Source organism: Hyla sarda, chromosome 5 (assembly GCF_029499605.1).
Source record: "Hyla sarda isolate aHylSar1 chromosome 5, aHylSar1.hap1, whole genome shotgun sequence".
NCBI lineage: Eukaryota > Metazoa > Chordata > Amphibia > Anura > Hylidae > Hyla > Hyla sarda.
Window position 1 is genome coordinate 189,608,829 of NC_079193.1, and position 16,456 is coordinate 189,625,284.

Here is a 16,456-nt window from a genome sequence, read left to right on the forward strand (position 1 = left end):
ATAACAAATAAAAAAATAATAAAAAAATAAATATGAAAAATAAGAATAAAAATAGAAAACAAAAAATAAATGTAAAATATAAAATAAAAATAAAATAAAAAAGTAAAATGTAAATGCTGTTTGTAGATTAATTTATAGGGGATGGAGTCAGCCCATGGGGCACCCCCCTTTTTATTATACAGGGGTGTCCTCATAACTCCAACTCAACTCTAACTTTGAACTGTTTGGATTTTTGTAAAGGATGCACTCGGCTTATGAGGACACCCCTGTATAATAAAAAAGGGGGTGCCCCATGGGCTGACTCCATCCCCTATAAATGAATCATTTACATTTAACTTTTTTATTTTATTTTTATTTTATATTTTACATTTATTTTTTATTTTCTATTTTTATTCTTATTTTTATTTTTCATATTTATTTTTTATTTTTTTATTGTTTTTATTTTTTTATTTTCTATTTTTTCACATTTATAAGAATTTTTTCATTTTTTCATTATTCCATTTTTTCATTCACTCATCTGTATCTATTTTTTCATATAATTTGTATCCAGATTTCCCTATTTTTACTTTTTTATTATTTAAAAACATCATCATATTATTAATTCGCCCAATTTTTGCATTCATTTTCTAATAATTTTAATCTAATATTTATATTTGTCTTCTTATTATTCATTGAATATCAACTTCTTGCTTTATTTGATTTAATTCTTAATCCTCCTAATATCATTCATAAAATCATTTTTTCTGCAAAAACGCACCTTCACATCTTTCAACAGCATTCACACATTACTCCTTATACTTACTTCTGTTTCATTTAATATTGCTCTCTAGGGAACCTATCCATTGATTCCATTCATTGTTTTTACTATTATCCAGGAATGTGTTAACAGGCTGGATCTGTGCTCCTATAAAAAGGGAATAGTTTATGACAACCATATGACTACTGAGGAAAGGGTTATACTATACAACCCTGAAATGCGTCTAGTCTTTTATGCATGACCACTGGCATATACGCTATTTATGAACTGTGCCCATTACCTCTCATGAACTGGTAAAACCATCAGTGCATTCAGTCCGGTATCTGTCCGGTCCAGACATTGCAAAATATCTCTGGTGCAGTGAACCCGGCTCCAGCAACAGCTGACGTCACTCGCCGGCAACACGAGCTGAGCTCCTCGTATCCAGCGCACGGTCCCCGTCTCCATCCAACCAGCGGTGAGGATTTACCATCTCCAGCGCTTGCCAGCGCCATCGTCCTCCCGGCATCCTGCGACCATCGGCGCCTGCCAGCACCATCAGCCAGAAGTGACCGCCACCGCTCCTACTCGGATCCTGCTGGATTACACCGTTACCATCTGGGACCGTTGCACAGAGGACCCAGTGTACTAAAACTATCTAGACACTGCGGTAACAACGCCTACTACCCAGGTTGCCACTACAAGGATCAGTAACATAACTTTGAAACTGTTGCAGACTGTTTAAATATTACAAAAAGGATACATTTTATTCTGAGCATTCAAAGAGGGAAACAATCACTTAAGCACTTTTAGCTGTATCTTGCTTGTCTTGTGCAGTCAGTGTCTGCTTATTAGCGGATGAATACCAGCTGAACATCAGAAATTAAATTTATGCCAGTGATATTGTTATAATCTATGCTATTTTAATTTCATGCATAATTATTATTGAATGGTTGCTTTTATTGTATATGTTCTTCTCACATGGGCCCTGTGAGAAGTAACTAATCATAGTTTATTTATATATTATTTTAATAAATTGGTTATATTATTATTATTGAAGCACGATCCAGAGAATCATTTATATAATTACCTATAATCATACTCACTCACTTAGAAGGTAAGATTTGTAAATTACTTAATCCTTCCAGTACTTATTAGGGGCTGTATGCTACAGTGGAAATTCTTTTCTTTTTGGATTTATTTTCTGTCACGACCACAGTGCTCTCTGCTGACACCTCTGTCCATTTTAGGAAATTTCTCCTGCTCTGGACAGTTCCTAAAATGGACAGAGTTGTCAGCAGAGAGCACCGTGGTCCCAACAGAAGAGAAATCCAAAAAGAAAAGAATTTCCTCTGTAGTATACAGCCGCAAATAAGTACTGGAAGGATTAAGGTTTTTTTTAATAGAAGTCATTTACAAATCTGTTTAACTTTCTAGCATCAGTTGATTTAAAAAAAAAAAAAAAGTTTTTCACCTGAGGACCTGCACTTTTTACCACTCACTACATGATGGCACAGTCATATATATATATATATATATATATATATATATATCATATCTCTGTGCCATCATATAGTGAGCGGTGAAAGGCAGGTAAAAAATAGCAACTAATCCATTCATAAGCCACACACTTTACATTGTTTGCCCCCTGCTTGGGTGAGGCTGAGGCCTCTGAGATTTATTAAAGAAGTAGCACAGCAGCAAAGAGTATTTCTGGAGGGAACTGTAGTGAGGCAGACTGTCTTCTTCACTACTGTTCCTGCTAGAAATACTCTGTGCTGCTGGGAACTCCATCTTCTACCTGCCTTTCACAGCCCCCTACACGATGGTACAGTCAGAGATATAAGTAATATTTCATATATAACTTATAAGTTAGACTGTGCCATCATGTAGGAAGTGGTGAAAGGCAGGTAGAAGATATATACAACTATGCAATTCATAAGCCACCCACCTGGACAGGCAAGCCTGTTCTGGGTCAATGCAGATGTTGACTGAGACAGCCGGCAGAGAGATCAGGGCATTTCTTCTGGAGGGCTATGTACACCGAGGACAAGCAGGGCTCTGTACACTGAGGACAAGCCGGGCTCTGTACACTGAGGACAAACAGGGCTCTGTCCACTGAGGACAAGTGGGGTTCTGTACACTGGGGACAAGCAGGTTTCTGTACACTGAGGACAAGCAGGGCTCTGTACACTGAGGACAAGCAGGAATCTGTGCACTGAAGACAAGCGGGGCCCTGTGTACTGAGGACAAGCGGGGCTCTGTACACTGAGGACAAGCGGGGCCCTGTACACGAGGACAGGCGGGGCCCTGTACACGAGGACAGGCGGGGCCCTGTACACGAGGACAGGCGGGGCCCGGTACACCGAGGACAGGCGGGGCCCTTTACACCGAGGACAGGAGGGGCCCCCTTTACACTGAGGACAGGCAGAGCCCCCTTTACACTGAGGACAGGCAGGGCCCTGTACACTGAGGACAGGCAGGGCCCCCCTTAGACTGAGGACAGGCAGGGCCCCCTTACACTGAGGACAGGCAGGGCCCCCCTAACACTGAGGACAGGCAGGGCCCTCTTACACTGAGGACAGGCAGGGCCCCCTTACACTGAGGACAGGCAGGGCCCCCTTACACTGAGGACAGGCAGGGCCCCCTTACACTGAGGACAGGCAGGGCCCCCCCTTACACTGAGGACAGGCAGGACCCCCTTACACTGAGGACAGGCAGGACCCCCCCTTACACTGAGGACAGGCAGGGCCCCCCCTTACACTGAGGACAGACAGGGCCCCCCCCTTACACTGAGAAGAGGCAGGGCCCCCCCCTTACACTGAGGACAGGCAGGGGCCCCCCCTTACACTGAGGAAAGGCATGGCCGGCATACTCCTCTTTGGTGGTGGCAGCAGCAGTGAACCTCGGCGCTGCCGCGCTGAGACATGAGGGGCATGGCTTAATCGGATGGGGCGTGGCTTAAGCGCGGCGGGCCCGGTGTGAGGTGGAATTTTGCGCCCAGGTAGGGGAGAGGAGGGCGTGTACCTCCTCTCTCCCTTTGCTCTTCCCTCCCCCAGCTCTAGCTTCGGAATCGGAGAGCCGGGGGAGGAGCGGACGCAAAAAAACACCTCACAGCGACTATTCAAAAAAAAAAAAATTTTTTTTTGTTAAAGATTTCATTAAAGCGGGCCCTTTTCCGGTCCGGGCCTTTGGACGAGGTCCGAATGGACCTGCTGGTCAGTCCGCCCCTGCTTGGTGGTGACAGTATCATGTTGTAGGGTGTTTTTCAGACACTGTGACAGGAAGACTGGTCAGGGTTGAGGAAAACTGAATGTAGCAAAATACATAGATATTCTTATCTGATACAGAGTGCCCTGGAGATCAAACTGGGCAGAAGGTTCACCTTCCAACAAGACATTGACCATAAGTATAAAGCTAGGATAACACAGGAGTGACGTAGGGACAACTCTGTATATGTCCTTAGTTCCCCAGCCAGAGCCCTAACTTGAACCCAATCGAACATCTCTTCAGAGACCTGAAAATGATTGTCCACCGGTGGTCCCCATTTAACCTATGGGCAGTCAAATATATGACTTTTCATAAAAGTACTGCACAAGTATATTCAACAAAGGAGAAGGACAACACATTTCAGTACCCTAACTTGTCCCAACTTAAACCCAATCGAACATCTCAGCAGAGGCCTGAAAATGGCTGTCCACGGATGGTCTTCATTCAACCTGACAAGATGCTTCATATTAGTCTTGAGCAAAGGGTCTAAATACTTATGTCAATAAAATATTTAAGTTTGTCCTTTTCAGTAAATTAACAAAGATTAGATAGATTTTCTTCATGAAAAGATTTCACTTTTTATTATGGGTTATTAAATGCATAATGATGAGGGGGGGGACACTTGATTATTTATTTTCTTTTAGCGCAAGGCCATCACAAGACTAAATGTGAAAACAGTCTAAGGGTCTTAAAGGACAACTCTCATGATCAAAAACGTATCCCCTGCTAGCACAGGAGCACGTCACGATGCAAGCCCGAAGCTGAGCCGCCACACCCCCACCATAGTTCATAACATAGTAACATAGTTCATAAGGTTGAAAAAAGACCAGAGTCCATCAAGTTCAACCTATAACCCTAACGAGTCCCAACCGAGTTGAGTTGATCCAGAGGAAGGCAAAAAACCCTCTATAAACCATATATGGAAGGGGCGTGGCAGCTTCTGCTTCGGGCGGGGGTCGTGATGTGCTCCTGTGCTAGCGTACCGGGGCTCCAAACAGGAGATGGTGGCCCCAGTGCTCAGATCCCCCGCGATCTAAAACTTATCCCCTATCCTTCAGATAGGGGATATGTTTTTGATCATGTGACTTGTCCTTTAAGACTTTCAAAATGCATTTTATATCATGCATGATCTTTATAATTAATTAAAATCTCTAAGTATCTGCAATCACTAGGCTGTAAATTTATATGTGTATAATATAATAATATATATATAGATGCTAAGAAAATCTCCTTTAGTAAATGATCAGATTGCCACATTAAAGGCTGACAGCATATCTGTGCATAATGTTATAGGCTTATGAAGATGTGTATTGGAGACATAACATCAAGACCTTACAACCTGTTAAAGAGGATAACTACTGTGTGCTTAGAACGGTCATGTTCCAGGTTTTCAGTCAAGCAATCCCTTTCCCTGGATGGATGAAGGAGAAAGATATACTTAAGGTGCTGTATCTCTATATTGTGCATATTAATAATTGTTCATGCTGTAGAGCAGTGGTCTCCAAACTGTAGCCCTCCACATGTACAACTCCCAGCCTGCCCAGTCAGGCCGTCTAGGCATGAAGTTGTAGTTTTGCAATATCTGGAGGGCCACAGTTTAAAGATAAATACTTACAACCTCATTTTATTTTTCTGTTTCACCAAAAAGGTTTTATTTTTATTATAGTTTTGATCTTTTTGACATAAAAATATCTAACACGACTTCCGATTCTGTGTATGTGAGGAGCAAGGAGACTGAGCTCTCTCACCCCATACCCACACCGTTCCAGCTCCGGACCTGCTCCCTTTCCTGTATATATATTATATATATATATATATATATATATATATATATATATATATATATATATATATATATATATATATATATATATATATATATATATATATATATCTCCAGGCACTGCATTGGGGCCCCAACCTGCCCTCATTCCTCATTCTCCGTTCTGCATAACTTCTGGAGGCCCCCTGCACCCCTACTATCCTAAACTCTGGTGTGCACTGCCTAGCTGCATCAACATTACCAGTCTGCTTGCCTGCAGCGTCAGGCTGTTATACTACTGTTGCTATTTAGTGTTGGGCACGAATATTTGCATTTCAAATTTTTTTCGCGAATTTGCGAATATTAATTTTTTTTCCGCATATGCGCAGAAGCACATATTCGCATATGTGAATATTCGCATATTCCTTCTTGTGGGCCAATTAGAATGATGCAAATACACTTGTCAGAGGTTATCAACAACATCCCTATCATCCAATAGTAAAGTTGCCCACCCCCTCACTGTTTTCTTCCTCCAATATGCGAATATTCACATATGCAGGAATATGGGTGCACTACTGTGGTAGATGTATACAATGACATTGGCTATCCCTCAACATTGATGTTAAAATTGAGACATTCGCCAGTGTATCCTTATATGAAGGATACACCAGAGCCCGCACACCAACGCCAAGGTTTCTCAAGATGGTGCATGACCTGCGCTAATCCTACCTGTGCTTGATAAGCAAAACACATTCACATATGCAAATATAACGAACACGCGAAATTCGTTAATATAGGACAAATATTCGAATATGGGTAATGCCGCTCATCGCTATTGCTGATACATCTGACCACCTGCCACATGGATCTCTATCTGCACTTCTATGGACCGCTTTGTGAATAAGGGAACACAGTGGCATATCACTCCTGGGACCATATTGCCGCTTGCCTTGGCTCCAGCGACTCCGACAGTCCTCACGCCTCACGCCCCGCCAGCATACATGGAAGTGGCGGGTAGCCAGTTATTGTTTTCTCAATCGGACGCTGTCCATCAACCCAAAGTTCCTTCCCCTCCCCCCCTCCCGCATCAGCAGTGGCAGCAGAGGTTGTCCTGGCCACCCCTAGGGATCCACAGTCCCTGGCGGCAGCTTTGGTCACGTTAATTACTCCTACCATTCAGTAGACAAGGGAATATACGATGCGTGCCATGCTGACACAGATACAGAATGACATGAAGGCTCAGGATGGATGCTTGGGGGAGACGGAATAACGTATTCTTGCATTAGAAGAGGAAAACAGTGATTTGGCTTTTAGACTGTGGAAAACCGAGACGGAGCTGTGCTACGTGGACTTGAGGACTTAGAGAATCGGTCCAGGTGCAATAATCTCAAGCCTCCAGCATAAATGTTGTGTAGAAAGAGCGCACCGCCTGGGACAACTACCCTCCTCTTGCTCAAAGCCTCAAACTGAAGCTATTGCTCACCCACAACAGGTGATCTTGAAATTGCAGGACTATAACGATAAAGTTGAAATCCTCAGAGCCTTTGGTCAGTGGCGTCTCCAGCATTCATATTTAGGGGGGGGGGGGCACATGAGGGGCCAGTGACAAAAGTGGGGGGGCAATTTTTAAACGTGTGTGCGTGTATGTATATATATATATATATATATATATATATATATATATATATATATATATATGCAATCTCCACCACAGCACAAATAATCAGAGGTCCAGGATCAAGTGGAAAGGCTTCCAAGTTTATTCACACCATAAATGTGATAGCGGTGCAACGTTTCGGCAAGCTGCCTTTGTCATGCTTGACAAAGGCAGCTTGCCGAAACGTTGCACCGCTATCACATTTATGGTGTGAATAAACTTGGAAGCCTTTCCACTTGATCCTGGACCTCTGATTATTTGTGCTGTGGTGGAGATTGCATATTTATGGACTGCTGACCTGCCAGTTGGCTGACCACGTGCACTTACAGAGGGGGTCTTTGCTGGCTCTTTTGCTTGGAGTTTTATATATATATATATATATATATATATATATACATAGCGACGCCACTGCCTTTGGTAGGCAAACCTCCCCCCTGACCTTCCGCAACAAAAAGATACTGATCTTTGAGGACTTTTCTACTGAGGTAGCTAAAAGGCACAGAGCCTACAGCAAAGTTTGCACAGCATTGTATGAGGCGAAGAAACGTTTCCAGCTGCAATAACCGGCAACCTTGAAAGTCTTTCTTCTGGATGGGACTTTTACAGCTTACCGGCGGCGGCAGAAGCAGCTCTCCAGGATTTCATGGCAGCTACATCTCGTTCTTCTCGCTGCCCTCTTCATCGCTCTCCATCACCGAAGGGGCGGGGAAAGCTGGCATTCAGGTCCTTCTGATGGAGGGAGGATCCCACTCGCTCACCGGAAGACATCAGGAAACAGAGAAAATCAGTGGGATGATGTAGCAGAAGCCGCCGCAATAGATCCTCTTCCCCTGACTGAGTATTCATTTATGCTCCTCTTGTGTTTTCTACTTACCGATTGGGGGCTGAGACTTATGGGGATAATTCTTATACTGCAATGTAATTCCTGTTTTAATGGGAGTTGTATGTTACTTACCTATTTCCTGCAGTTTTTAGTTTTTTCTCCCTGACATGCCCTCCGTTTAGGGCTGCAGCTGCGTATATCATATTTCTGCTTTTCGAGTGGTTCTAGTGTATTCTGCTCAGAGGTGTGTGGGGTGGGAGCCCTTGTCTGCTCATATGTTTGAAAAAAGTGAAGTCCAACACCAACCTGATGGCGACCTATTTTCCACCTTGGGTGCCTGTTATTCATGGGTTTTCTATGTTTGTTATATCTGTTATTTTTGTGTTTTTCTCTATTTTGTTATTTCCTATCCTTGTGGATAGGTTCTTTGTCCTAGCATCAATGTCCGTGCAGGCTCCCCTCGGGACAGCACAGCTTCCATATTGTAGGTGGCCTGTTTGTGTTCTCCTTGTCACGATGCCGGCTGGCAGGAGGTGGATCCTCTGTGCCAGAGAGGGATTGGCGTGGACCGTGCTAGTGGATCGGTTCTAAGTCACTACTGGTATTCACCAGAGCCCGCCGCAAAGCGGTATGGTCTTGCTGCGGCGGTAGTGACCAGGTCGTATCCACTAGCAACGGCTCAACCTCTCTGACTGCTGAAGATAGGCGCGGTACAAGGGAGTAGACAGAAGCAAGGTCGGACGTAGCAGAAGGTCGGGGCAGGCAGCAAGAATCGTAGTCAGGGGCAACGGCAGGAGGTCTGGAACACAGGCTAAGAACACACAAGGGAACGCTTTCACTAGGCACAAGGGCAACAAGATCCGGCGAGGGAGTGCAGGGGAAGTGAGGTATATATGTGGAGTGCACAGGTGAACACACTAATTGGAATCACTGCGCCAATCAGTGGCGCAGTGGCCCTTTAAATCGCAGAGACCCGGCACGCGCGCGCCCTAGGGAGCGGGGCCGCGCGCGCCGGGACAGGACCGAGGGAGAGCGAGTCAGGTACGGAAGCCGGGGTGCGCATCGCGAGCGGGCGCCACCCGCATCGCGAATCGCATCCCGGCTGGAGGCGGTATCGCAGCGCACCCGGTCAGTGGGTCTGACCGGGGCGCTGCCGTAGCGAGGATGTTGCGAGCGCTCCGGGGAGGAGCGGAGACCCGGAGCGCTCGGCGTAACACTCCTGTTGTTTCCTCCTGTTCCATCTGCCTTCCTTCCCCATGGCTTGCACTCCTTTTTTCTCTTCTCTTCAGTCATGTCCTCTCTTGACTTTGCAGCTGCTCCTCTCTCCCCACGTCCTACTCGGGGATCTCTGTACATTATGTGTAGGGTAATCTTGTGGAATGTAAAGGGTTTGCGGTCCCCGCAAAAATGGATGTCTGTTCTGCATTTTCTGAAACTTTTACGCCCTGATGTCGTTCTCTTACAGGAGACTCATCTCACTGTGGGTGACTTTCACAGAATGCAGAAACTGTGGGTGAGCAGAGTAGTGGGCTCATCGGCAGTGGATGGTAAATCTGGAGTACTGACGCTAGTTCATAAGTCTTTCCCCCACCGATTACTATCACACGAGCATGACACAGAAGGACGCCTGTCTCATATTCAGCTGGAACACTCCAGCCAGACGTATAGCATCTATAATGTCTATGCTCCCAATGGTGATAATGTCTCTTTTTTAACTCCCTAGCAAACACTGTAAACCACACAGCGGGACACCTCACATTGTTAGACGGGGACCTGAACTCGGTGGTGGACCCACATGTGGACAGGACAAGTGCATCTGCCCCACCAGTGGTCATCCAATAGAGCGACAAAGTTCTCCCCCATTTCTTAACCAGACAGGGTTACAGGACGCTTGGCGTCATCTTCACCCAGATGTTTGTGAGCACACACACTTTTCACACATACGGCTCCTGGTCCCGCATTGACTATTTTCTGGTCAGTTCCATGTTATGTGCCTGCTTACTTGCAGTGGACATCCAGGACATGGTCATTTCGGACCGTTCCCCAGTGGTCTTGGAGCTGCAGCCATTATGCCCCAGGGGTTCCGGCGTTTTCCATCCTACCTAACTAAGGAGGCTGGAGTTCAAGATGGACAATGCTGCACACGTAGACAATCCCACCCTTTATTGGGAAACTGCAAAAGTGGTACTGCGGGGCGAGATCATGGTATACAGTTCTTCCCTCAAACGTAAGACACAGGAGGGCCATGCTGCTGCTAGTGCTGCATTCTCAGCTGCTTACTCTCGTTTTGTTGACTCCCCCACCCCACCCAATAAACTCAAATGGCAGGAAGGTCGTTCATCTTACGAACTTTCGTAGGACAGGCGAGAACGCATTTATAGGTCTCTTTTTCAGGTAGATTTGTTTAAACATGGCAATAAAGCAGAACATGTTATGGCAAAATTGGAGAAGGGGACCCATGTATCAGCGCATGTTTTAGCTTTGAGAGATTCCCATTAACGAATCAGCCATGATCTGCACGCAATCAATACTGTGTTAGGCTCCTATTATACTATGCTTTATTCCACGTCTCCTTCCTCTGTTATGGAGAGGGAGCAGCTTTTGAATGACCTTGACCTACTGTCTTTGTCAGAGGAGCAACGTAAGGAGCTGAACGCAGTAGTGACGGAGAAAGAGGTGCGCTCAGTGATTAGGTTATTAGCTAATGGTAAGGCCCCTGAATGAGATGAATATCTCGGGGAATTCTATAAGCCTCTGGTAATTTACACCCTCTTTAACCGCCTTTTTTAATGATGTTTTGCAGATTTGCCTTCTGCGGCTAAAATGGCTTACATTTAAGTTCTCCCCAAACCGGGTACAGACCCCTTAGATCCGGACTCTTACAGGCCCATCTCACTGATTAACCAGGATGTGAAGCTGCTCTCGAAAATAATGGTGGATTGATTAGCGCATTTCTTGCCAGATCTGGTGGGGGATCATCAGGTGGGATTTGTACAGTCGAGGTCAGCAGTTACCAACATCCGTAAAGTGCCGGCTGTCATGGATGGTGTCTGGTGTCAGCCCCAATCAACCTCCCATCCTGCATTGCTTACTGTTATGATTCGGCTAGCTGGATGTGGATCCTCTGTGTCAGCGAGGGATTGGCGTGGGCCGTGTCGGTGGACCGGTTCTAAGTTGCTACTGGTTTTCACCAGAGCCCGCCACAAAGCGGGATGGTCTTGCTGCGGCGGTAGCAACCAGGTAGTATCCACCGGCAACGGCTCAACCTCGCTGACTGCTGAGAAGGCGTGGGACAGAAGGACTAGACAGAGGCAAGGTCAGACGTAGCAGAAGGTCGGGGCAGGCGGCAAGGCTCGTAGTCAATGGCGATAGCAGAAGATCTGGAACACAGGCTTTGGACAACACTAAAGCTTTCTCTGGCACAAGGTAACAAGATCCGGCAAGGAAGGGAAGGGGAAGTGAGGTTATATATACAGGGAGCAGGTGGAAGCTAGTTAGACTGATTGGGCCAGGCACCAATCATTGGTGCACTGGCCCTTTAAATCTTAGAGAGCTGGCGCGCGCGCCCTAAGAACGGAGCCGCGCACGCCAGGACGTGACAGCTGGGGACCGGGACAGATGAGTGACTTGGGATGCGATTCGCGAACAGGCGTGTCCCGCTATGCGAATCGCATCCCCGCCGGCAGTGTCAGTGCAGCGCTCCCGGTCAGCGGGTCTGACCGGGGCGCTGCAGAGAGAGAGACGCCGCAAGCGCTCCGGGGAGGAGCAGGGACCCGGAGCGCTCGGTGTAACACTTACTTTTGATGCAGAAAAAGCTTTTGACAATGTTAAGTGGGATTGGTTGCAGCTTGTACTGGACAGGTTTGGGATCATGGGCCAGAGTTTACAACTCGGTTTCCTTTCCCCGTCCCTTCCGTTATTGAGAGGCACGAGGCAGGGATGTCCCCTGTCCCCCTTACTGTTTGACTCTGCAATAGAGCCTTTGGCATGAGCCCTGATATCCTTGGATGTATATAGTGGCATGAAAGTGGGCTCCCAGGAACTTAAATTGTCCATGTTTGCTGATGACGTCCTTCTGTATCTTAGTGAGCCAGAGAGGGATATCCCCAAAAATTCTGGAGTTCCTGTCTATGGCTGGGCGCTTCACGGGTTATAAGGTCAATGCCTCCAAAAGCATGTTAATGCCTTTGGAATGCACTAACCCTAGATGGCTGACAACGGCGGGTGATTTTGGAATGGTGGTGAGCACCTCTTTTATAACATACCTGGGTATTCGAACTGGGTGCACACTTGAAATGTTATACTCTCTTAACTATACTCCTCTCTTATAAAAAAAACTTTGCGGAACTGAGACGCTGGGAGAACCTACCGCTCTTTTTCCTGGGCCAATGTCATCTGGTCAAAAAGATTAGCTTCCCTCGCTTATTATACCCGCTTCAGACCCTTCTGTTCCTTTTGAAACATGACGTTCGTCATCTTAATTCAGCTTCCACCCACTTTTTATGGCAGGGCAAGCACCCGTGGAAAGCATTGCAGAAACTCATGTTATGTAGGGCGGAGGGGGGAGTCAACTTCCCAAATATTTAGAGTTATAATTTGGCATGTCTATTTCTGCATGTTATGGATTGGCTACAGGGCTCAATATTCTTTTCTAACTTGGCAGTGGAGAAGGCATTGGCGGCACCGTTGTCACTTCCAGCACTACTACATACATCTTATGCCAGGTTACCGATGGTAGTTAGGGGCTCGATGTTACTCAGGGACACTATTGTATCTTGATAGAAAGTTCGGAAGGCTTTTGACCTGCCTTTCCTTCTTTCACAGAGGATGCCGTCCCATGGTCACCCTGAATTCCAGTAATGTGACTCCTCCCCTTGGTTACGCTTCTGGGAATCTAGGGGTGTGTCAACGGTGGGGACTCTTATGAATAAAGACACTCATCAATGGCTCACACCGAGAGACATGATACACACATTTGAGCTCCCCAGTCCCACATTCTTTATGCCAATCAGATATATTCTCTGTTTGTCCAGACTGAGGGACCTCTCACATGAAGCCACTACACTTCACTTGATAACATCATTGGCCAGGAACCAAGGAGAGCATCTATTTAGTCGCTCTACTTGGCCTTCCATGATCGCTTTCTCAAGCTTGACTCAAAGAAATTTTTTCACACATGTGAACGATGGACAGGTGACCCTAACATACATGACTCTATTTTATCAGGTTGGGGAGCGGTGTGTAAACATGTCATCAACGAACAATGGCGGGAGACTTATTTTAAACTATTGCATGCCGCTTTATACTGCTTCAACATTCTCCCATCACCCTCTTTCCCTGAGAGGATTCCTCACTGCCCCAAATGTAGCTCTCTGCTCACTAATTTGTACCATGGGGTATGGGAATGTCCCTACTCAGCTGACTACTGGCCATTGGTATGCACTTACATACAGGATCATTGGCACATTACTCTTCCGTTTACACTGCAGTCCCTTCTATTCCATCAATTTCGCCCACCGGAGGGGGCTTGTAGGATTCATGTAGTATCATTCATGTAGTTTTTCTGGTAGCACTCAGGTGACTCTGCCACTGTTGGAAGCACAGACTCCTGATTTGCGATTGCTGGTGGCACAATTAACCCCTTAAGGACCACGGGTTTTTCCGTTTGTGCACTTTTGTTTTTTTTCTCCTCACATTTTAAAAATCATAACCCTTTCAATTTTGCACCTTAAAATCCATATGATGGCTTATTTTTTGCACCACATCAGTCATTTTACAACAAAATCTACAGCGAAGCGGAAAGAAAAATCATTGTGCGACAAAATTGAAGAAAAGACACCATTTTGTAACTTTTGGGGGGCTACCGTTTCTACACAGTAAATTTTTTGGTAAAAATAAAGCCTTATCTTTATTCTATAGGTCCATATGGTTAAAATGATACTCTACTTATATAGGTTTGGTTTTGTCGTACTTCTGTAAAAAATCATAACTACATGCAGAAAAATGTATACGTTTAAAATTGTCATCTTCTGACCCCTATAACTTTTTTATTTTACCCGCATATCGGGCAGTATGAGGGCTAATTTTTTGCGCCTTGATCTGAAGTTTTTAGCAGTACCATTTTTGTATTGATCGGACTTTTTGATCGCTTTTTATAAATTTTTTCATGATATAAAAAGTGGACTTTGGAATGTACACGATTGACCGTGCGGTTTAATTAATTATATATTTTTATATTTTGGACATTTACGCATGCGGCAATACCACATATGTTTATATTTATTTTCATTTTCATGTTTTTTTTATGGGAAAAGGGGGGTGATTCAAACTTTTATTAGGGAAAGGGTTAAATGACATTTATTAACTTTTTTTGCACTTTTTTTTTTGGCAGTGTTATAGCTCCCATAGGGGGCTATAACATTGCACACACTGATCTTATACCCTGTTCACTGCAAAGCCATAGCTTTGCATTGATCAGTGCTATCAGCGGTCGATTGCTCATGCCTGCATCTCAGGCTTGGAGCAATCAATCGCCGAAGGGACACACCGGAGGAAGGTAAGAGGACCTCCGCTCTTGTCCCAGCTGATCGGGACACCGTATTTTCACTGCGGTGGTACCGATCAGCCCCACTGAGCAGCCGGGCAGCTTTCACTTTTGTTTTAGACAAAGCGTTAATAGCGTGTGGCACCGCGATCGCTGCCACGCGCTATTAGCCCCGGGTCTCGGCTTCAGATACATGCCGGGACCGACCCGATATGATGCGGGGTCACCGCGTGACCCCGCGTTATATCGCGGGAGCTGGCCAAGGACGGACCCATTTTTTTACCTCAATGACCAGCTTATTATTTTAAATTTCACATGTATCTCTTTAAATGGTAATTACTTTAGAACGCTTTTTCTGAGCAGAGTGATTCTGAGATAGTTTTTTTTGTGACTTATTGTACTTTATATAAGTGGTGCATTTTTGTTGACACATGCTGCATTTTTTGTGAAAAACTTTAAAATATTGTGAAAAACAGGAAATTTTGGGGCTTTTTTAAATAATTTTTTTATGGTGTACACTGTGCGGGCAGGAAGGGTTATTGTTGCTGCCACTGTATTTCAGAGACTTTACGGGATGCAGATCTGGCGCTGGAGGAACTACAGCATCATCTCTCTCTGTATAGGGCCACAGGACTTGGAGGGGTTTTACTTTGTTATATTTATTCTGTGGGTCAGTACGATTATGGCGATACCCATTTTATATTGCTTTCTATGTTCTTTTTCCTTTTCTGAGCACAATTCTTTTTTTGCCATTCATTTTCCAACAGCCGTAATTTTTTTTTTCATCCAACGCCATTGAGTAAGGGCTTATTTTTTGCGGAATGAGCTGTACTTTTTATTGGTATCATTTTTGTGATACATGCTACCTTTTGATCTTTTTAATTTCGCTATTTGTACCAAAATTGGGGAATTTTGCCCTTTTTTTTTTTTTTTTTTTATAGCGTTCACCGTGCGGGATAATTTACATTATAATTTTGTAGTACATGTCATTACAGATGTGGCAATATCTATTATGTATATGATTTGGGTTTTTGATCTTTTGTGGTGACAATAGAGGGCTTTTATTGGGAAAGGGGCCTTTTTTTATTTTATTTTTTACACTTCATACTTTTATTGAAGAACTTTTTATTTTATTTTTTACACTTATTACAGGTTATGCTATGCTGCAATACATTTGTACTGCAGCACAGCATGACCTGATGAGTTGCACAAAGTACAGCCTGTGCGATCCAGCCTGTGGCTGGATCTCACAGGCTTCTGTAGCAGGCAGACAGGAGGTCATGATCTGACCTCCTGCTGACATAGCACCCAACGGCAACCTGCGATTGTATCACGGCACTGCCGTTTGTGAACAGGGGGAGAGCGCTCCCCCTGTCAACACCATTGATGCTATGATCAGGATTGACCACGGCATCTAGGGGGTTAATGCTGCTGAGACCGGTGCGATCACGGCTCCGGCAGCTGCGGAGGGACTCCAGCTGCTGATCTCCTTCGCTGCCCGCGGCAGTGCCGGAGATTGCTAGGACTTATGCATACGTCCAATTGCACGAACGTGTCGGATGCTTGGACGTATGCATATTTCCTATAGCGGTAAGGGGTTAAAGATTTTTCTTGGTGTGGACAATACGGGTAAAGTCCTTTAAAAAAATAGAAATCTTTCATTG

At 45.1% G+C, this 16,456-nt stretch overlaps 1 protein-coding gene across 2 annotated transcripts in view; it reads left to right on the forward strand.

Annotated features, from left to right (window-relative positions):
• The window catches only part of OTULINL (OTU deubiquitinase with linear linkage specificity like), a 101,686-nt gene that overhangs the window by 57,097 nt on the left and 28,133 nt on the right, over positions 1 to 16,456 (forward strand). For both annotated transcript variants that reach the window (XM_056520932.1, XM_056520933.1), the window contains exon 5: positions 5,300 to 5,449. In XM_056520932.1, the coding sequence (XP_056376907.1) occupies positions 5,300 to 5,449 (150 nt within the window). The remainder of the gene's footprint in view (positions 1 to 5,299; positions 5,450 to 16,456) is intronic.